Raw genomic sequence first — 22,145 nt, 5'->3', positions numbered from 1 at the left:
GCCTGTGCTGACGCCTTCGGCTTGGCTCTCGCGAGCTCCAGGATCCCTGGAACACAGCGGCCTGATGATCAGGCACAGACGGGGCCCCAGGGGGCGGAAGGCCCTGCTGAGGGCGAGAGCCTGTCCTAGCGACAGAGCGCCCAAGGCACTAGGGACCGTGAGCTACGGAATCCGGTCAGCCCAGGCCATCCTGCAGCCCCAGAGGGGACAAAGACCTGCTGTCCCTGGTCCTCCCCGAACACGGGGCACAGGGTAAGTGCCCTCCTCTTCCTCCGATGAAGGCCAGCTCGCTCCCTCATCCTGCACTGCAGGGGGGAAGTCACCTCCCCGTCCGTGGTCACCTCTCCCGCTGTGGTCCCATCCACCGACAGGAGACACCCTTCTCCTGCCATGAGCTCACCCATTTGGCCCTGTTGGTCAACAGCGCTGTCCCCAGGCTCGCGGGCACCTGACCAGGAGTCACACAGGCCAACACCAGCTGATGAGCTGGACGTCCTGAGTCACCGACTCTCTCAGGCTTCCTCCTCTGCAGCTTGGGGACAAAACCTTTGCTTTTTAAGCCTGTGGTGGTGACCCAGTCCGAACAAGCGGGGCGATGGGTTTCTGCACCCCGGCCCACGTGTGCGCACGTGCAAACACGTCACCGAGCAGCCTCCTCCAGCTTAAATTCTGCCCAGCCTCCGGGCCAGCCCCTCCTGTCCCCTGGCCCCTCTCGAGAATGTGCATCCCACTTGGGGTGAAGCAGCAGGAGGGGGGTGCCGGGGCCCCGGGGAGGGCTTGGGGTGCAGGCACAGCACCGGTGCCCTCTCTCGTGCTTCCTGCAGGCTGAGTCCTGGGGTTCAGCTTCCTCATCCGGGCACCGGAGACATGATGCCTGCCACCGAGTGGGTGTGAGGGTGAGTCACCAACTGTGACAGCCAGCATATCACCAGAGGGCATCTGGGGGAGAGAGCACGGGGGTCTTGCCCCCCCCCCCACCCCAGTCACTGGGGCTGCTGACCCTGGCTGGTGGGGGCTTTGCCGACCTCAGTTTCCCTGCAGCTCCCTAGGCCTTTCCCGGGGAATCTCCTGCTGTCCTGACCTGTGGGCACCTCCTGAGAGCTGTCTCCGGCCACCCTGGGCTCAGGGAAGTCCCGGAAGAAGGCTTTCCTTTTGGAGTGACAATAACGAGTGTGCTCCCAGGAGCCGACGGCGCCCCCCTCCTCATGTCACTTCTCTGGGCACCCCTGTCACCTCTGCCCCAACTCCCACCGTGGGTGAACCACAGATGAACAGTCTTCCTGGGGCCAGGGCTGCCTGGACGCCGGGGTGTGATGTGATGAGGGGGTGTTGCCCCGAGGCGCCCTGACAGCTCTCCTCGGCAGAGGGGGGGGTCTCCGTGTGTGTCCAGGGATCTGGCTGCCCGTGGGCTGGGGGCCCGCTGCTCCTCCCCAGGGTCCCGAGGCAACAGCAGCACAGGGCCCACTGCCTCCACTGCCACCGTCCCTGCGCTGGGCACTTGTGACCTTCTGCCGCTCAGGGAAACCACTTCCTTCTCCTGTTTTCATTTCCCTTTTTCCCAAGGAAGGGAGACCACCTGCCCTTGGCCCAGCGCAAGCCCTCAGCAAGGGCAGCTGCATCCCCAGGCCTGGTGTGCTCGGCTCCGAGGGGGCCTGGTACCCAGGGCCAGCAGGGAGCTTTTGGGACTCAGGGTCCTTACCCACAAGTCGGGCGAGCTGTCACCTTCCCTCACAGAGGAAGGGACTCAGAGCCAGGAAGCGCCCATTGAGTCTGGCTGCAAGGGTCCCACAGCCCTGGAGCAGGGCAGGCGGGAGGCGTGGGGCAGCCTCCCCCCTCCGTAGCCTTCCTACCACCCCTGCGCCAGGAGACTCCCCACCCCTCACCGCCCCCAGGTCACCCCAGCACAGCCGTGGGGTCCCACTGCAGACCAGGGCAGACACCCCCACCTCAGGCCCCCACTGAGGTCGGGAGGTGGCCCTGGGTGGGTGGCCAGTCTGCTGGCTGAGCTCCCGCCCAGCCCCTGCTTGCTGGCCCCACACGGGGCTCTCTGTAGCCACTGGGGACCGTGTTGGCCCCAACGCAGGTTGCCCACCCCCCACCTCCTTGCCAGGCCCCCTCTGTGGCTGCGGTCTCCACTCCTCCCGGGCTGGCCCTGCGTGGCCAGCTCTCCAAGCTCTGGCCTCCTGTGACCCCTCCACGTGCCGGTCTGGAACACCTGCACCCACCCTGCCGAGCCTGAGCCTGCCTAGCTGGCGGCTCCCTCAGCCCCTCAGCCCCGGGGCCTGGGGGCAAAGCCCAGGGGGAGACCCCCAGAGCCATTCCACAGATAAAGCCCGGGCCTCTGTTTACCCAACAGCTCCACAAGAATGGACAGTGTTGGCTGGCCCGGCAGGGAGGGGCGCCCCACGTCCCCTGCTGGGGTTCAGCCTTCCAACCCCAAGCTCGGGTACACCTTGACCCTCCCACGGGAAAGCACGGGACTATCAGGCCCGACTGTCAGGCTGGAGGGAGGAGGAGGGGTCCGCAGGGAATGGGGGGCTGCGGTGCCTCTTTAAAGATGCCTCTGTTCCCTGCACAGGGGAGGAGGAGGGAGTCGTTCCATCGGGAAGGTGCATCAATACTTGTAGACGGCACGGTCCCGCAGCATGGAGAGGGTGGGAACTGAGGGCACAGAGTGGCTGCCTGCCCAGGAGTCCCTGGGACTTAATGCCGGGGCCTCTGCCCTTTGGAGGTGGGCACTTGCCTGTTTCGTCCTCCGTGTCAATTTCCCGGGGCCACTGGATCACAGGCCACAGACCAGGGGGATTTAACTCCACAGTTTATTCTCTCACAGGTCTGGAGGCTGGAGGTCCAAGATCAAGGTGTCAGCAGAGCTGAACCAGCTCCAGAGGCTCTGTGAAGGGTCCCTCCTGCCTCAGCGAGCTCTGGTAGCATCTGCTGGCCCCCGTGTTCCTTGGCTTGTGGCCACACCTGTGTCCACCTGTCCCTCCATATGTGCCCGAACTCCCCTCCTCTATGACACCAGTCCTATCAGGTAGGATAGGAGCTTATGGCCCAGCTCAACTTGATTACACCTGCAAAGACCCCGTTTCCAAATAAGGTCCCATCCACAGGTTGGGGGGTTGGGACATCAACATATTCTGGGGGACACAATGCAACCCGCAACACCCTCTTCTTAAAAGGGAGGGAAGAATGGAAAGCATCACAAATAGGGACTTGCCTCTGGCCTGGGGCCCTAGCTATTGGGTCCTGCCTCCAGGCAGGGTCTCTTGGTGGTGGGGAGGGGGTCCACAGGGCTGTGAGAGCAAAGAAAATGGGGAGTCTCTCTTGGGGAGGGCCCGGAGAGTCCCATCACATCACCATCACCATGTGGCTCTGGGGTCTGGCTGTCAGGTAAGCTGATGTGCCCATCACCACTGCTGGCCCGGGAGGAGGGACCTGTGACCCTGTGGGGACAAAGTCTCTGTGCTTCCAGCCTGCCCTGTGCACAAGGATGAGGCTCTGGCCCTCTGAGCTGCAGGAGAAGCCTCAGGAATGGGAGGGAGAAGGGGGGCCCGGCTCTGAAGGGGTCGCAGCCTGAGAAACAGCAGCCCGGCCCCCACGCACAGGCCACTCCCCCACCAGCTGCCCCCAACCCAGGTGAGGGGAGCAGTGACCCCGCAACACCAGAGAGCCTCAGATGACAGCTGTGCCCCAGCACCCCTCCCCTGTCCTGCTCTGACCCCTCGCCACTGACCACGGGCAGCCCAGGGCGATGACCAGCCTCGACATCATCAGACCCCAGGGGCCTTCTCTCGATGGGGCTGGCGTCGGTAGGGGGCGTGTTGGGTGCACCCCTTCTCCCACCGCAGGACCTCGCTGTGCACCCCATCCAGAGGCATTTCCGCTGCCCCGCCCAAGCTTTACCGCCCCCAACACACTCTGGCCACCAGCCCGCGTGACCTGCCATGTACTCTTGGCCCCGTGGCCTCTGGGTGGGGTGGCTGTGGTGGGCAGTACCTCCCTGACCCCTGGCTCTCCCCTGCACCACCCAGCAGGTCCAGGGCGCTGCAAGCACTCGGGGCTCCCCGGTGGCCGAGGCCACGGCACAGCTGCGGGAGGCGATAATCACCGCCCAACTCAGACAGGCAGACGACTTGGCCGCCGTGCCTGTTCAGGAAAATTAACTGGACCCCATACGGAGACCCATACGGGGAGGGAACTTGCCCAGTAAGTGTCTTAAATGCACGGGCCCAGAATGCTGCAGCACAACCTGCCTGCAACTTGGGGCCCAAGGGAGGTGGGCAGGGTCCCTAGGAGCTCGAGGTCTGGAGGGCTTCCGGGTGCTGGCCAGTGGGACTCCAGCCCCTCCAGCTGGGCTCCTATCCCCTCCATCTATCTATCATCTTCCACCCGGGGAGTCCCACCCTGCTGTCAGGAGGGGCCCCGGCCGGGGCTGACCGGAGAAACTGACTGGCCCTGTTGTGCCCTTGTGTGGCCCTGCACCTTGAGGCCAGCGATGGCCCGAGCTTGGAAGGCTGCCCAATGCCCGCTTGGGTGGTTGGACCCACCGCAGAAGCCTTTCCTTTCCCCCACTCGCTCTTTGGGGTCTTCTGATAGATAGCCCAGTGAGAGGAGACAGACAGCCGGGGCACCAAGGGACCAGGGCCGGAAGCCAGGCTCCGCTGACCTGGGGCTGAAACCCTAGCCTCAAGGCCTCGGGGCCCTGGCCCCACCCTCCCTGCCCAGCGGGAGCTGAGACCTCGGCAGCCAGGCTGCAGATGTGAGGAAGAAGCTTCCCAGGGACGAATCACAGCAGCTCACGTTGGCCCGGTGTCCTCTGTGTCCTCTGAGAGCCTGGGGCACGTGCTGCTGTTGGCCGAGGGGCAGGTGGAAGGAGAGGCCACGGGCACAGCCACGCAGCAGGGAGATACTGGCTCCACAGTCCCGTCAGAACAAGGGAAGTCCTACGGACAGACAGGGCCCGACTTTCGTGCCAGGCGTGGAGCTTATGGAAAAGCGGACTCTCCTGTCCTCGCGAACACTTTATCTCCGTACCCACCGGGTAAAGAAGTTGTGCTTTTCACACTCCTGTCGTTGTTATCATAGAAATAAATGCTATACGAACACTGTTCTGCAAAACACAATGAAACTGGGCAGCTTCGTGGGAGCCCACAGCCTCCCGGACGCGAGGCGTGGCCGTGTGTCCACAGTGTGACCCGCGGAAGGTGGGCAGGGTGGAGGTGTGCCGCACCCCTTCTCCTTGCGGAGACAAAAGGGAGCAATCAAAACGCAGCCCCGCAGAAGACATGACAAGCCACAAAGGAGAGACAGCCCGGAAATGCGGAGCAAGACGGCCGATGGGACCCGACACGTTAGTTATGTGCGCGGTTAAAGGGGCAAACACACCGTGTAAAGAGCAGAGGTGGCGGACTGGGCTCCCATCCGAGACCCCAGGTTGGACCATCTACGGGAAACCCACCGGAAATAGAAAGACAGGCGGCACGTGTGCAAGCGGTAGATAAAACATCGCGCCCACACGGCGCTGACCGTACGGAAGCCGGACAGCAGTGGAAACACCAGGACAGACCTCGGAACAAGGGGGATCCACGGCCAGGAATCGCCCGCAACGGAAGCACGGTCAGCTCGTCCAGGAGGCACAGCAGTCTTAAAAAGTAGGCAGCGGGTAAGGGAGAGCTTCAGAGTGTGCACGGCTAAGACGGACAGGGCGGAAGAAATGAACTCGCAGGTGTAACTGGTCGTGTCCACACCCGTCCCTCAAAAACAAATAAAAAAGGAAGACAAAATCAGGAGGATGTGCAGAACACAAACATCGGTCTCCCCCAGCTTGACTTCCCTGGTGGTTATGCTTACGGAGCATAAACAGCAGCGCACCGGAGGGTCACCCAGCGAACCTCGCGCCCGCCCGCAGAACAAGCCTCCGTGACACAGAGGACACGGCTGCAGATCCCGCAGACGATAAGAGGGGCCCGAGAGAATACGACGGAACTTGGAGAACTAAATCCGACAGCCCAGGAGAAATGCGCAAACGCCTTGGAAAACACAAGCTTCCGAAGCTCGCTCGAAAGTGGAACGGGGAATGTGCGTCGCTCTAAACGCAGTAATGAGATCGCATGTGTGATTTACAGCCCCCCCACCCCCCAACGCGGCTCCGGCCCCAAGCGCTCTCACTGACGAATTCCACCCAACGCTTAGCAGAGAGAGAATTCCGACTCTACACAAATATACAGACTCCATACAACTTGTACAGGATGACAGGCTGACTCGAAAATTTATATGGAAATGCAAAGGACCCAGAAAAGCGAAACTCTTAGAGAAACAAGAACAAAATGACAAGACTTACACTACCCGACTCATCAAGACTTCAGAAATCACTTGATTTCTGACAAATGTTTCAAATTAATCCAGCAGGGCAAGGGGGCGTCTTGGCAATAAATGGTGCTGGGACAACTGGATATCCACAGAGGAAAAATAAGCCTCGACCGTTGTCCCAAAGCAGGCAACATTCATCCCAAGGTGGGTTGCAGATGTGGACCAAAAGCTAAAAGTGTGAGAAGCTTCCAGAAGGGAGCACAGGAGAGTCCCTCCACACTAGGAGCGGGGGTGGAGATCGCTTAGGACAGAGGAAGCACCAGAAAAGAGAAGGTGTGTTGGACCTCATAAAATTTAAAACTTTGAACTCCTCTCTTCCAACGAAACGCAGGCCACAGGTGGGAGAAATATTCTGCGTGTGTGCACAAATGCGCATATGTGCACGTGCACATGGGTAGATCTGTATGTATACATGTGTGCAGATACGTATACATGTATGTGTATATACACACACACGACGAAGAAACTCATATCAAAATATATAAGGGATTCCTACAACTCAATACTAAGAATTCAAACAACCAATTAAAAATTGGCAAAGACACGGGCGCCCGGGTGGCTCAGTCAGTTAAGCATCTGACTCTTGATTTCGGCTCAGGTCATGGTCTCAAGGTTCATGGGATCGAGCCCCGTATCGGGCTCTGTGCTGACAACGCAGAGCCTGCCTGGGATTCTCTCTTTCCCTCTCTCTCTGCCCGCGCCCCCCGCCCCCAATAAATAAATAAACTTTTTTTTTTTTTTTAAACTGGCAAAGACTTAAGTAAACTTGAAACCTGGAACGACCCATAAGCACGTGAAAAGGTGTTGGCCATCACTAGCCATCAGGAAAACGCAAAATAAAACAATAAGGGACCCCTGCAGGCCTATCAGGATAGCTAACCGGGCCCTGTGAGTGCTGGTGAGGACGAGGGGCAGCCAGCGTGCTCTCCCGCTGCAGGGGGGACTCGCGTCACAGCTCGGCAGCTTTTACGACGTTGACAGCCATCGTGCCACGGGACACGGCCGCTGTGCCTGTATCCCCACTACCCGAGAGAAAAGGACGCTCACACAAACACTTGGATGCGAAGATTCCCAGCGGTGGCACCCGCGGCAGCTCGCACCGGAAACGGCCCGGCTGTTCGCCGACTGCGGAGGGACCACAGACGCTGGCCCAGCGAGCGCAGCTCCGCAGCGAGAGAGGCTGAGGCCCCAGCGGGCGACCCCTGGGGCCGCCACGCGACGATCGGAGGCACACGCGGCACGGACCGTCTGCAGGAAATTCTAGAAAGTGCAGAACTAGTCCGCGGTGACGGAGACCAGGCCTCGGCCGCCTGAGGCCCGGGGAACGGGAAGGGCCCCCGCAAAGGACCCAGGGGCTTTCTGGGAGGCGGCAGTGACGGGCGGGCTGGGTTTGGCGGCGGCGGCTGGCAGAGCTCCTCGAGCCACATGCTCAGTCCGGATGGGTGAGTCCCGCTGTGTGTCCCCTGCAGCTCAGCAGAGCTGGCTTGTTCTGGGGACGCGCCGTTCTGTGGGAGGCTCCCGCCCCGTGCTCCCCACAGTCTTCGATCCGTGGTCCAGTGGGACCTACAAGCCCCCCGCTTTCCTTGAGCCCTCGTGGCCGGAAGTGGACACCCTTGGTGAAGGCAGGAAGACGCCCGGGTCCACGTTTCCGACACCCTTGAGAGGAACGGCGGTGCCTCCAGCCAGCTGGGTCCACCGACGCCACCTCCCTCCCGGGCGCCCCGCCGCTCCTGGCTATGGCGACGTCGCAGGCGACGCTGTGCTCACGGAGCGCCCGCCGTGTGCCGGGCGCTGTGCGAAGCGGTTCTCGCAGTAGGCGGTGTTCGCTCAACCCCGAGAAGTACACCGTGTGGTCACGCACGCCGTCTTGACAGCAGAACGCCGGGCATGGCTCGGCCCTGTCCGCCGCCACAGGCCTGGAAGACTGCCGCGTGGATCACATCCAGGCGCATCCGACAGCAGAGGCCACCTTCTGGGGCCCCCGTGCTCCTCTGCGCGCTGGGCTCAGCTGCCCCTGGGTCTGCCGCGGTCACGGCCCCGGGCAGTACCCGGACCCCCGCCAGAGCGACCGGGAGGCGGAAACTCTGAACCCCCAGCGTGCCCGGCACTCGGGTGTGCCAAAGCACAGGTGAGCCTGGCCACACCCCAACGGGGCAGCGCCCGAGCGGGCGAGGCCCTCGTGGCACAGAGCAAGATGCAGGCAGCGGGGCCGGGCGAGGGTCCCCAACAGGCTGGCGGGCCTGGGCCAGGCCCATGGCCGCCCTGGCCCTCTCTCCGAGGGGCCGGAATGACTCCCGAGCGGATCGCCCAGCCCGGACGCTCCCCAGGCGGGGGGCTCCGACTTCCAACCTGGGAGTTCCAGAAGCGCCACTTCATGACGACGACGACGGGAGTGCCCCACAGAAACAACCCAGTGTGAACTTGGGATCTCAGCGGGCGGCGGTCTGGCTGCTCGAGGTGTCCTAGGCGTGGGACGGGATGCGGCCGGCCCGTAAGGAGCCCAGCCGGGGAGCCGTGGGCCGCGCGTGTCGGTTGCACACCCGTTAGTCTCTTCCGAAGCTGGTGTCCCCCTCGGGGACCCCCTACTGCCGGGGGTCGCAGAGCCCACTTGGGGGCGCACACGGCGAGGCCGAGCCCCCACACACGTCAGGGCCCCCCAACACCCAGAGCCGCGGCTCGGTTCCGGGCGTTGTAGCCGTTCCCACGCAAGCAGCAGAACCACCCCACTGCCGCTGCCAGCCCAGCCTCCTGCCCACAGCGCGAGTGCCACCCCGGGCTTGAGTGGCCGGGCCGAGGGGTCATCCCCATGCCGGCTGACGGACCCCGACTCTTCCGGGGACCCCTGCGGGTCCCAGCCTGCTGTCCTCTGTCCCGTGTCCTGCTGTTCCGCCACGGGGAAGCTTCTTGTCCACGTCGGGCCTCTCCCCGAGAGAATCTATTTCCTTCTCATTATGGTGAAACGCGGTTAACGTCAAAGTTACCACGTTAACCATTTTCAAGTGCCCAGTTCTGTGGCCTTCGGTCCATTCACGTTGCCATACAACCGTCACTTCCATCCATCTCCAGAACCTTCTACCTTCCCCACACTGAAGTCTGCCCCAGAGAGCACGGATTCTCCCTCCCCCTCCCCCAGCCCCTGGCTCCCACCCATCCCCCTTCTGTGTCTACGGTTCTGCTGCTTGAGGTCCCCGCGTAAGTGTCCCTGGTGTAACGTCCTCAGACTCATCGTGTTACAGCAGGCGTCGGTTCCTGTCCTTTCTATGGCTACTCTTCACGTGCCACCGGACGTCACGTCCATCGCCTTGTCAACGGGTGTGTGGCTGCTTCCGTCCCTCGGTCGCTGAGTCGCCGTAATGAACAGAGGCGCCAGTGGGGTCTCTGCCAGAGGTCGGGGCCCACGCCCACCTGCGGAAGGACACGGTGGCTCTCACTCGGTGGGGCTCCGCCAGACCGCGCCACCCTCTCCCCGCGAGCAGCGCACGCGGGTGCTGATGGCAACCTCACATGTTTTTGTTTTTGGCAATGACCATCCTAATGGGTGTAAAGAGACTGACAAACTTTCTTTAACCCAAAGGCATTTGCCAGGGAATCAAAATGAAGGGACCCCTGTGCTCTGTGAGCAGCCATGTCTCTCTTATTGCTAGAAGTTCGTAAAGCCGGTTTGAAGAGACTGGGAGAGTCTGGCCGTGAGGGTCTTCCAAATGTTTGGTTCACGAGTGGATTCGCTGAGCGTTACCGGGGAGGGAGGGAGGAGGAAGGAGTGTATGGCACCCTGGGAGGGGAGGAACCCACTGGAAACAGGCCGGGCTGGAGATGCCACCCGGGGAAGGGGGACCGGCAGGGCCGGGGCGCGCTCAGCCCCAGGCCGTCCCTTCCCGCGCCCTGCCCTGAGCGCCCAGCGCCTGGTGGGTCGCTACTTCCGGGGGAGGGCGGCTCCTGGCGGCCAGGCTGGCGGGGGAGCTGGTGCCACCGCCCCCTCTCTGAGATCTGCAACCGGAGGGCGGCGGGAGGAAGCGGCTGGGAAGGACGGCACTCCCACAGAGACGAGCACGGGGAAAAGGCAAGGTTCTTCCCCCAAATATTTTATTTAAATATTAAATTAAAAAAACATACACCCGCTAATCATTTGGCATACATTTCTCATGTTAACATAAGAAATAAAATAATTAATTCCGTTGCGGTAAAAAAACAAACAAACAAACAAACCAAACTTTGTACACCTTAATCGGGCGCCGTGGCGCCTTCGCACAGGCTACGGCCGCCAGTCTGCGCACCGGCACTGCGGAGAAAGTACAGGACGCACGTCGCACACACCTAAACACACGACGCAAGACACGACTCACAGCCAGAAAGAAAACCTCCGTGAAAGTAAAGTGCTTGTCACGGCTCTGAGGCCTTTGATCTGTGGCGTCACGACAGCAAGGAGTCTAGCGAGGGGACCCCGGTCTCGGGGGGAGTCGGCCACGCCGCCTCTGTGGGTCCGGAGGCCCGGACGCCCCCAGGGCCCTCGTTACAAGTCAGCAGGAGGCTTTGGTGATTTCTCTGTGGCCAGGCGCGAGGACGGTGCCTTCCCCGACTCTCCGGCGACAGCCACGGGGAGGTAGCAGCAGCGGCCGTGGCAGGGCCGGTGGCCGGTAGCAGGAAGCCTGGCAGATGCGGACACGCGGGCCGCGGCCCCCCGTGCACGCGGCCGGCCCCCTGCCCTCTAGGAGCCCGGGGCGGGGGGGGGGGGGGGTGTCCTCGGCTTCTCCCAGCACCCTCCTCTCCCCTGTTAATACTGTAGGTTGTAAGAGCCAAAGTGAGCTGAAGGCACCTGGGTCGGGTCAAGGGACGGGTACTGACTGGTGCAGAGGGGGTGAGGCCTGCCGCCCGCCCGCTCGGGTGGCTTCCGACCCGAGTTCACCCGCCAGGTGAGGACGCACCTCGTCTCCCCCCTCCGCGCCGACCTGGTGCCGGTGCTTGCTAACGTTACCAGAGAGCAAAAGTGACACCAGGAACACAGAAGTGTAGTAAAAAATATAAAAAATAAGTAGTGTCTGTTTGTCTATTTATATACATGGACAATATCTGCTTTAAAAAAGGAACAAAGCTTGAACAACACTGATCTGACCTCTCATTGCGGTATTCTCGAACGAAAGCCTGACGTGTGCGGCCCGGATGAGGCAGGGCTACCACGGGCCACGGCCCGGTGGCGGCAGGCGGGCGGGGCCGCGCCCCCGCTTTCCGCCTGCCCCTGCCCGACGGCCACACCTGGCCGTATTGCACACCCCCCGCCCTGGTCAGTTGTTCATTTTGGACCCTGATAATGAAATGCATAAAAACTTAAATTAGCAGCGGAAATAAGATGGGCAGCAGGAAGAAACCTCTCCGGGGCCCTCCGAGGCACGTGGGGGACTGAAGCCACGTGATCCGGGCCGGAGCCCCAACCTCAGTCACCCACGGCTTCTAGTCTCTTCCTACGGCTCCTCTGAAGGATCCTGGAAACCGACCTCGAGCAGTTGACAAAAGTTCTCATCTAAAATAAGAAAACACCGTCCTTGGGGTTCTGATTTCAGGGTAGAGAATTCCAGGAATTTGTAGATTATTTTCTCCTGGGCCGGCCAACAGAGCCTTTTTAAAAAAACCGATACATAAAGTAGAAAGTTCACAGTCCTCGTTTTGAAGCGTAAATGTTTCGGGGAGCGGAGAATCGTTAACCAAAACAAACAAAAAAGGCTACTAAACACACGCGCACGCACGCGGATGGACACGCGGCCCACGCCACGGTCTCTCCCGAGGCAAGCCCCGCGTGGCCCCCGTGGCCCCCTCCCGCCGCCCCGACCGCAGTGGCGCTGGCCAGTCCAGCCAAGCCCTGTCGCCTCTCACCCCGCCGCCCTCCTTCCCCTTCCCGTCCACCCACCCTGGCACGCCCCTCAATTATTATTTTTCTTCAGAAAGTTTCCAGGCCCTGCTCAGAGTTGCATTTGCTCAGTGCGAGGGAAAAAGTAAAACCGAGAAGAAAGTAAAAAGCCAGAACACCAGACGTATTGCTTGTTTCGCTTCTAGAAACTTATTGGCTTCGAGTCCGGAAACGTCTTCACATACTCTGAAATTATTGCTTCGAAGGGCCGGCCGGCCCGAGCCGCGGGCGGGGTCCTCACTGCACCAGCACGAAGGTGCCCAGCCGGCCCGAGGTCAGGTCCTCTATCTCACAGTCCGCCTGCGGCAGCCCCACGGCCACAAAGCTCGGGGGCAGCGTGGCGGCGGGCAGCGGGGCTGTGGCGCTGCCGATGTGCAGGTGGGTGTCCAGCAGCTGGGCCGCCGCCGCCACCGGGGAGCCCCCCGCCTGCAGGAAGTGGGGCGGCAGCAGCGGGCCGGGCGCCAGCCCCAGCTCCTTCTGGAGTCCCGACACAAGGAGCGTGCCGTCGCACGGGGCGAGGACCAGCGGGGCCGGGGGCGGCTGGGGGGCCTGCTGGCAGCCGGGCGGGCCCGCCGGGTGGTGCTGGAGCTGGAGCAACCTGGAGGGAGGGAGGGGGCGGGTCAGCCGCCGGCTGGGGCTGCTCCCCACACGCGAGGCTGTGCGTGACTAATCCCTGAGCAATTCCTGACATTTCCATTCTCCGTCTTGCTTCTGCGGCAGCTCAGAGATGCCAACCAGACGCGACGTTCTTATTCGCTGCCCCCCCCCCCCGCCCCCCACTCACGGGCGGGCTTCAAAGTGAGGAAGGCCGACTGCTCCCCCCCTCCGCCCCCGTCCGCCAGAACGAGGCCCCACCGGCGGATCCCCCCACACTAGGGGCCGGCAGGTGCACGCGTCTGATTCCACGGAGAGGGCGAGGAGCTCCCGAGATAAGGTTACTCCAGAAACCCAGACGTCCTCGAGCCCTCCCCGGGGGGCGGTCACGGGAGCGAGGCGGGGGGCGTACCTCTGCTGGTGTAGGACCTCTTCCAGCAGGCTCCGGCCCTCCCGGCTGCCGGCCCCGCCGCCGTGCGGGCCCGGGCTCGGCGCGGGCAGCTGGAAGGCGCTCAGGCCGCCCCTCGTGGCCCGGCTGGAGGAGGAGGGCGGGCACACCTGGCGAGCCAGCCCCTTGATCTTGTTCAGGCCCAGGAGCCCTTTGGCCCTCGTGCTCTTCCTCAGCTGCTGCCGGAAGGCTTTCAGCCCTGGGGGGTGCAAAATCAAGCCGGTCCGTGGGTGGCCCGCAGACCCCGGGCCGGCGTGAGCAGGGAGGGACCCCATGCAAACGTGAAGGCATGAACGGATTGCTTTCCCGTGGGGGTTGAGGGCACTCTCTGGTCATCCGATCGGATGACCCCTCCCGGGGCTAAGTCCTCTTTTCTTCAGAGTTTGGTTTGGGGCAGCAGCTCCAACCCCGAACGAGTCTGGGCAGGGGGTCCTCTGGGGACGGAGGCACGAGCGGGGCGGTGGGCTGAGGGAGGGAGCCCAGGCAGGCAGGTGGGGGCTGCCTCTGCGGAGGGTCCCTCCCTGACCTGTCCCCTCCTCCAGGTGAGGCGCTGCGGCCTGGCATCCAAGTGTCTCCTGGGCTTTTAGGACCGGCCACTAGGAGACCCTGTGAGTTCGTCCCAGAAGACAGGGACACCTAGAGCCTGGGAGCTCTGCTGGTCTGTCCAGGCCCGGCCAGAGACTCGGGGCACGCCATCTGCACCGGGACAGGGTGACACCCTCCCAGGGGCACACACAGCACCTTCTGGGACAGGTGGAAGGGGAGCAGGAAAGGTTAGTCACCTTGAGTGAGCGAGGTGTCCGATGCCCTCCGGCCTTCCTGGAAGCTGATGGGGAGCAGAGTGACCCCTCCTGGGGCCCCCTGAGCCTGCAGCACTGGGGTGGCAGACTGGGCCCCCAGGAGCGGTGAGGCCAGTCTGAGAGGGGAACAGGTGCCCACCAGCCCCTGGGCGGCCAGGCGTCCACTGAGCCCCGCTGGGCCGTCGCCGGCCGAGAAGGTCAAGCAGCTGTCGGAACTGGTGCCCTCCGAAGGGCTCGCGGCGGAGGAGGAGACGACGATACCTGCAGAAGAAGCACGCGCTCTTGAGGGGCCTGACGCTCCCCAAGGCCAGAAGCAACCCACAGCACCCAAGTTTTCACCGGAAGTCAGAGGAAAGAACGGGCACGGCCCCTGGGTCTTGGGACAGCCCGTGGGGCCAGCTGACAGGGGCAGACGGCGGTACTGGCCTCCCTGTGCCTGCCCTCAACATGGGGCAGGAGTCTATGACGGCCAGAGGCTGTCAGAGGCGTCTGGGAGCCGTGATGGTGGCCGGCCACCTTGAGGGTGCGGCTGCCGCCGTAGCTGACTGGTGGGGCTCAGACAAGGACACACGGGGGCCTGGGCTGCGGACCGGCCCTTCCGGCCCCCGGGGGCAGCTAAATCCCAAGCTGTCCTGCCACCGAAGGACCACGTGCAGTCTCGAAGTAGGATCTGCGTGGCCTCGGGGTTAGAGCAAAAGGCAAATCCGGACAAGGGCAATCAGACGCCCACCAGCCAATAAGGTGCACTCTCCATCGGCCCGTCAGAGTCTCCACCGCACGCCCGCCCCCTGGCCGGTGCCCCGGGCCGCGTTCCTGCCCCACCGGGCACTTACACGGAGGGGCACTCGGGGAGAAGCAGGTGGAGACCTCGGCCAGCGTGTGCCTCCGGCCTGTGCCGCCGGACAGGGGCTCCTGCGGCTCCCGCTCCTCCTCCAGGCCCTGGCCCTGCCTGACCTCCTCACTGATGCTCGCGTCTAGCAGGCCGCTCGGGGAGATGGGGCGATTCCGGAACACTCCGTTGCAGTTGGCGTCCAGGGGGAAGAGCAAGGGCTGGGGGGACAGACACAGACCCGTAACTCCTGGGGCTCCATGGGACGCGGCTGGGAGAGCCCCTCCCACGCGACGGCTGCCCAGTGTAGATCACACACCTGGAGTGAGCTGAGGGGGTCACAGTCCGCGTCCACCTGCAAGACAGACTGCCCGAAGGCCTGGGGCTGTGGGCACAGCAGGGAGGGCTGGAAAGAGTCACCAGACAGGCCTTCCTGAGGCACCTGCGGGCAGGCAGAGGACAGACGTCAGCAGGGAGGTAGCTTTGGGGACAACCGCAGACAGCGTCACTAAGAAGGCCCCACTGGCTTTGCCACGGGGCTGACAGGTCAGTCACCGGCTGCCTGGGCTCAGGACACATGCACCTTCCTCTCCAAGGCCATGCCGCCCAGGGTGACCAGGGGAAGGTGTCAGGAGGCCAGACCGGGGACAGTTAAGGAACAAGTGGCTGCAGGGTAGTGCCTGACCCGCAGCGGAGCGGCCGGCACCCCCTCTCCTCCGTGTAGCCTCTGGTTCGTGGCTCCCACAGGAACCCCCCCCAGCCCCCATGCCGCACGGGCAGGAGACGGGACCCGGGGGCCGGCGGGCTCAGCGGGCATCTCAGTCCCGGGCCCGTCTGGGTGAGGGACCGTAACTGGCAGGCGTGGGGGTGCACAGTCTGGGCAGAGCTCGGGAAGGAGGCTCCCCCCCACCTCAAAGCCGCCGAGATCCGAGCTGCGCGGCCTCTGCTGCCGGGCCGGGCCGGGCCGCGCCGACGGCTGTGTGTGCCGATGCTCCTTCAGCCGCTCGAGGAGGAGGTAATAAATGGCGGCAAAGTGGTTGTAGCTGCTGTTCTGCAGTGACTGCAGGAGGCAGAGGGAAGCGGGGTCAGAGCGGGGCCAGCACGGGGAAGAGCGGGGCGACAGGGCTCCGCGGCGGGCGGTGCCTCCGACGCTTCCCGAGCGGCTGAGGCTCCCTGACAGGCCTGTTCCCAGGGTTATTCCTGGGTGGCCGAGAATATCCTTTAGAGGAGTGGACAGCTGGCCCTTAAATTAGCCCACGTTCCCGTTTCAACTCGACTGGCGAGTGCCTGCTTTTCCTCGGAGTGAGCGCCTCTCCCGTCCAAGCCCTCGCGAGGCCAGGCGGTGGCCCTCACCTCCACGGTCCTCTGCCGGTCGATGCCCAGGGTGTGCATGATCCCCAACACCTGCTCGTCGTAGCGGCCCAGGCTGACGTTGTAGCTGAGCGCAGAGAAGGCAGTGCAGGCCTGCCGCGGCACCGGGGGCTCGGCCTGCATCCACCTGTGCTGCCGGATCTGGGCGATGGTGATGCGCTTGCTGGGGTCCACCACCAGCATGCGGCGGATCAGCGTCTCACAGTCTGGGGGTGAGGGAGGCCCGCTGAGCCCGGCGGCCCCCCTGCGTGCGCCCACCACCGCCCAGCTGGCTCCCGCAGCGGCCCCGCTGGGGACCAGGCTCCCCTCCTGCGCGCGACACACGAGTGACCGTCCTAAAGGACGCTGAGACCGGGGGCAGTGGCCCCGGGCTGCCACTCAGGACCCGCCGCCAGGAGAGCCAGCAATCGAGGGGACGGGGTCCTGCCGACCTGCCCCCGACCGAGGACCAGGCCGGCCGGCATCCCAGAGACTAGGCCCTGGGGGGGGGGGGGGCGGGGGGGACCCGCAGAGCCGAGGCCCCGCCCCACAAGTAGGGCACTGAGGAAACACCCAGTGGGCGGGGCTTGTGTCGCAGGCGGCAGGGAAACAGCCCGCGGTAACGCGGGGCTGACTCACGGACCTGACGGCACACCCAGACACCGTCGGGCAGGCGTTTCGGGAACTAAACCCCCGCCCCCTCTGCAAGCCCCTCGTCCCGGGTCGCCCACCTTGAGACATAAAGAACGGGATACGGAAGCGGCCCTCCAGCACCCGCTGCCGCAGCGCCGGCAGGTTGGGTCCGTCGAAGGGGAGCGACCCGCACACCAGCACGTACAGCACGACGCCGAGGCTCTGCAAAGACCACACGGCCTGGGGTCAGCGCCCGCACGTCCGCGGCCGGGGCCCTGGCGTCTGACGCGCACCGCCCACGCGGGCTCCTACCCAGATGTCCAGCTGGGGGCCTTCGTACTCCTTCCCCTCAAAGACTTCTGGGGCCGCGTACGGGGGGCTCCCACACCACGTGGACAGGGGCTCTCCTGACTTGTAGAAATTCCCAAATCCAAAATCTGAGGGACAGGAAAACGGACGGTGAGGTCACGGCGGCAACGGCAGGGCCACGGACAGAAAGGTGCGCGCGCCCACAGCGGGGGGCCTCGTGGGCCCTTAGGAGACGGCGCTTCCTGGGCTGGGGGACCGCCCCCCGCCCCCCAGCCCCGGGGGGGCCCTTGCCTGCCAGCTTGATGTCCATGCTGCCGTCCAGCAGCAGGTTCTCGGTCTTCAGGTCCCGGTGGACGATGTGGTGGCTGTGGCAGTACTCCACGGCGGACAGAATCTGCCAGAATTTCTTCCGTGCTTCGTTCTCGCTGAGGTGCCCGTTGGAGGTCAGATAATCTGAGGAGTGACAAGCCGAAGCTCCAGCCCTAACGTCCAGAGGCCTGGCCGTCGTCTGGAGCGCGAGTGAGGAAAGCCATACGACTTAAAGACGGGCAGACCCAAATGCTGGGGGGCGGATTCCTGACCAGTTCTACCCTCTGCTTTCAACAGATGTTACAGACAGGCGTGACTTACCAAACATTTCTCCATTTTTCGCGAATTCGGTGACAATGTAAAGCATATCCTTTGTCTCCATAACCTAAAAACACAAAGACCTAACGTTTAACCACACGGGAACAGAACATGCCAACGGTATAAATAATCTACTCGAACCCCAGTAAATTTTTAACTTCCCCAAGGATGAGTGTATCCGTTATCTTTCAAAAGGAAAGAAAATAAACACTTCTGTGTTAAAGAAACAGATACGGGGGTTCCTATTCAGGAAAAGAATTTAAAACATCAGAGGTGAATTCCTCACTAACCTGTCTATCCGAATGCACTAGAACCTTCCCGTATCACCGTGTCAACGCAACTGCCTCACCCACCCGCCGGCTCTGTGAGGCCTCAGAGGTCTGACACCCGCAGCATGCACCGCTAGGGCTTTCTTCTAGAAGCCTAGCAGGCAACAGATGATTCAGGCCAGCGCAAGCTGAATAATAGATAACGAACACCCCTTCCCCCTTGCGCTATTGACATGATAAATTGGGCGCTGAGAAGCGGGTTCTGCCAGGCTAAGCTACGACAGACTGCTCTTTATACGGCAAACCCCTCAGCATGTGTCCGCAGCAACAGCCGAGGTCAAACACACCCTGCAGGCTCACTTACGGGTCGAGAATTTTACTTCACTGTGCAAACAATTTTAAAAAAGAGTTGAAAATACAGCTAGCTAAGAAACAAGGTGCATTTCACATCTCTGGTCCTAAAAGAAGGAAATCCAACTCCTTCCCAGGTGTTTTACAAGATTTCAAAGGGAGACACAGAGACAATACGTGCTCACAGGAACAGATTTCTTTAGGGTTCGAAATACAGTTTTTCCGTAAAAAAGACACTTCAAAGGCAACTGGTTTAGGCCGTAAATCTAACAAGACAGCAAACACAGTGTGTTTGACCAAGAATCTCCAATGTCCTGAAGTGTCCTGGCCCTCCACGTGTGCGGTAGAGGCCTGAGCAGGAAGGCCGAGGTTCGTCCCTCTCCTCAGTTCAAAAGAGAGCCGGAGAAAGAATTAAGAGTAAATGTGTTTGGGGTGTTGGGAAACCTCCAGGCAAGAGTGTAGTGTCTCGGCAAGGTTCTGGGGCCTGGGCCAGCTGGATGAGAGTTAGACACCAGTGTAAAACCCCGAGGAATGATATGCGTTGCTGTCCCTATCCCGTCCGAACAGTTAAAGCGACCCAGACAGCACCGAGAGGTTTCACTCCGCGAAAGGACCTCTCACTCTGATGCTGGGGGCGATGTGCTGTCTAACTGGGCTGCTCCACACAATGGGCCAGGAGAGGGACAGGAAGACCAGGAAGGTACACTCTGGCTCATCCCTCCAGCAAAGTCAAAAACAGGGCTCGGGCCACTCCTGCGGAAACAGGCCAGGCACATTTTTCAGGCACTGACATCAGCGGCCACGGAGGAAACTTCTTATCAAAGCAGCACAACTAAAAATGACACAGAAACAAAACACAAACCCGAGCGTATGGTGGAGGGCTGATGACCGCACTCAGTGACTCTAAGTGAACTGTCATTCAGGGGAACACAAGCCCGGTGACACTACTTCCGTGGGACAGTCTTCTCTTCTAACGCCCTCTCCTGCCACACTGCCCGCCGAGCCTCGCCGTGGGCACACACACACCCGCGCCGTCCCGTGTTCCTCTCAGATTCAGGAGGCTTCACGAGAATCCCCAGAAGGAACTTAACACCCGGCACAGCTGGATGAAATACCGAGCATTTGCAAAAAACGTAGCAGCCGGCATCTCATCTGCAGAAGCGGTCGGCTAAGAGTTGCTTTACTGCGCTCATTAAATCAGCGCTTGTAATATTCCAGAGATATGATTTATTAGTTAAAACACGGTAACGACAATAAAGTCACCAAACAAACCGACAGACGGATAGGGCGAGGCATGTTCTTAACGCGGATTCAATGACAAGTTCTCTGTTCTCACCATGGCAAAAGTATTTTCATCTCTCCGTTTTTGACGGAAGAGTTGAAACGGGAAGACAAATGCTTTTACTGCTGCCTTTGCAAAGAGTTCACGGAAACTGGTAAACGCAGCCGGTTTTAAAGTTGAATAATCATCTGCAAAGGGGGAAGCGTCTCCTTCCACTAAAATCTGTCCTATGCTAAATGCTTGACATGAGACAATACCTACGTCTGGTTGTTTGTTTTCTTAGGAAAGCGAATCTAACAACCGACCTCTACGCATTTAAAACTGGAGCGAATGACAATACGAAATAAAATTTTAATGAGGCAAATCTCAGTTATGATCCAAAAGCAAGAAAATAGTTGAAAACGCATCTGAAGAGCTTACAAAAATCAATCTATTTACCTTACACAGCCAACCCCCTGCCTCCCACACACACCCAAAGAGAGGGGCAAAATTCAGAATCGCAGGCTTATTGTTGAAAATAAAAGGTAACACACTTGCCAGAAGTCACAGCAAAAGGCAAACTTGAGTCCTTACCTGATAAAGCTTTATGATGTGAGGATGATTCAGAAGCTTCATGATCTGAACCTCACGATATATTTTCTCCAAATTACTGGAGTCTAATCGAGTTTTATCGATTATTTTTATTGCAACCTACAGTTTAAAAGAAAGGATATTTTTGTCCCCAAACAAACGCCTTTCATTGACACATTTGGTTTTTTGCAGCTTAATTTCTGTAACACTTTATGTCCCCAAAGGTCACAAAAAGTTGGGGGGAAAAAAAAACAAGTCACCATTAATGGTACTTAAAGTTAAGGAAGTATCTTAAATGTCTTCTAGCTCCCTTTACAGGGCCTCGGCCTGGATCCCAGAGCCCCACACTCCTGGGTCATCCGGTCATTACTCTCTCTGCTGTCCCCTAAGATTTGTCGAAATTATTCAGAATCATAACATAAAGCATTTTCTCCTCGAGGAACTGACAACTGTCAGCACTGAGACATTGCACCATGAACCCTGAGGACAGGGAAACCACCCAGCCGCCCCCAGGGAGGGTCCTCACAGGCCAGGTCTGGCACACACCTGGGTTTTGGTGACTCGATGCCGGGCCAGCTTCACGACGGCGAAATTGCCCTTGCCCAGGGTCCTCTCGACGTCGTAGAAGCCCACCCGGAGGGGCTTCTGCTGGCTCTGGCCGGAGCCCGCGGGGGCCGCACTCAACTCCGACATGATCACCATGGCTCCGGGGCACACCTGCGGGCCACCCGGGAGCACACTCAACACCGGACCTGCCTGACCCGACGGGGGGGGGAGGGGGGGGGCGGCTCCCTCTCCCCGCCGCCCCCTCACTCTGCTCCTTTCTAAACACCTCACCTCGCCGGGCGCTTGCCCGCTCCCACGCCCGCTTCCGACACTCCGGCTCCCAAGACCCCCAGCCCTTCGGGCGTGTGGACCCCCTTCACCCTGCGATCCGCGGTCGACTCCATCCCGACCCCCCAGCCCCCCGGGGCGTGTGGGCCCGCTCCCACCCTCACCGCCCCCTGACGGTCCTCTGCTCCATCCCGACCCCCGACCCCCCAGCCCCGTAGGGCGCCTGGACCCGCTCCCACCCGCCGCCCGCGGTCTTTCTCCATCCCGACCCCCGATCCCCCAGCCCCGCAGGGCGCCTGGACCCGCTCCCACCCGCCGCCCTGGGGACACTCCATCCCGACCCCCAGATCCCTTCAGCCCCGCGGGGTGTATAACCCGTTCCCCCGCCGCCCCCCGCCCCGCCGCCCGCTCCATCCCGACCCCCGACCTGCAGCCCAGCGGGGCGCGGGGCCCGGCTCCCACCCCGCCGCCCGGGATCCGCTCTACACCGACCCCGGGCCCCCAGTCCGGCAGGGTGTGTAACCCGCTCCCACGCCGCCTGCGGCCGGCTGCATGCCGATCCCCGGACCCCCAGCCCCGCAGGGCGCCGGGACGCGCTCCCACCCCGCCGCCCGCGGTCCGCTCCATCCCAACCCCCGGAGCCCCAGTTCCGTGGGGCCGGTGGACCCGCTCCCACGCCGCCCGCCCCACAACAAAGGGGAGCCCGGCGGCGGCGGGGCGAGCGGCGTCCCGCTCCGAGACCCCCACGCGCGCGCCTTCGGGCCCCGGAGCCCGGAGCGGCGGTCGGAAACCAGAGCCCGGGAGCTCCGGAGCCCCGGCCCGGCCGCCGCGAGCCCGGCGGCGGCCACCTCGGCCTCGCCGCCGCCTCACCTCCGCCGCCCTCCGAGTGCCGAGGCCGGGCCGCCGCTCTCCCCGCGGCCCCCGCCGCCCGCTCGGTCGCTCGCGCTGCTCGGGCGCCTGCTTCTCGAGCGCCTGCTT

At 62.0% G+C, this 22,145-nt stretch overlaps 1 protein-coding gene across 3 annotated transcripts; it reads right to left on the bottom strand.

Annotated features, from left to right (window-relative positions):
• Positions 1 to 10,785: 10,785 nt before the first annotated feature.
• Positions 10,786 to 22,139, bottom strand: SIK1 (salt inducible kinase 1). 3 transcript variants are annotated; one of them, XM_049627778.1, is made up of 14 exons: positions 22,038 to 22,139; positions 20,880 to 21,050; positions 20,337 to 20,453; positions 17,865 to 17,928; positions 17,526 to 17,687; positions 17,238 to 17,362; positions 17,024 to 17,147; positions 16,296 to 16,519; positions 15,853 to 16,002; positions 15,262 to 15,384; positions 14,947 to 15,163; positions 14,096 to 14,374; positions 13,278 to 13,512; positions 10,786 to 12,869 (listed from the first exon to the last, which is right to left on the bottom strand). In XM_049627778.1, the coding sequence occupies exons 2-14, from the start codon at positions 21,033 to 21,035 to the stop codon at positions 12,509 to 12,511; spliced, it is 2,337 nt and encodes a 778-aa protein (XP_049483735.1). In that variant the 5' UTR covers positions 21,036 to 21,050; positions 22,038 to 22,139; the 3' UTR covers positions 10,786 to 12,508. The 3 variants fall into 3 exon arrangements, with proteins under 3 accessions (XP_049483735.1, XP_049483736.1, XP_049483732.1); XM_049627779.1 differs by lacking the exons at positions 20,880 to 21,050; positions 22,038 to 22,139 and having other exon boundaries at positions 17,865 to 19,234; positions 20,337 to 20,419; XM_049627775.1 differs by lacking the exons at positions 10,786 to 12,869; positions 22,038 to 22,139 and having other exon boundaries at positions 12,876 to 13,512; positions 20,880 to 22,025.
• Between the last annotated feature and the right edge of the window lie 6 nt (positions 22,140 to 22,145).

This window comes from Panthera uncia, chromosome C2, assembly GCF_023721935.1.
Source record: "Panthera uncia isolate 11264 chromosome C2, Puncia_PCG_1.0, whole genome shotgun sequence".
NCBI classification, from domain to species: domain Eukaryota; kingdom Metazoa; phylum Chordata; class Mammalia; order Carnivora; family Felidae; genus Panthera; species Panthera uncia.
Note: the sequence above shows the minus strand (reverse complement) of the source record. Positions and strands in the feature narration are given on the sequence as shown.

Bases quoted from the DNA above. Each gene is read 5' to 3' on its own strand.
- SIK1 (XM_049627775.1), bottom strand. From the start codon at position 21,794: ATGGAGCGGACCGCGGGCGGCGGGGTGGGAGCGCGTCCCGGCGCCCTG. The intron at 15,164-15,261 runs GTGTGTGATCTA...CTGTCCCCCCAG, and splicing joins ACCCCCTCAGCTCACTCCAG to CCCTTGCTCTTCCCCCTGGA. The intron at 13,513-14,095 runs GTGACTAACCTT...TGCACCCCCCAG, and splicing joins GGACACCTCGCTCACTCAAG to GGCTGAAAGCCTTCCGGCAG.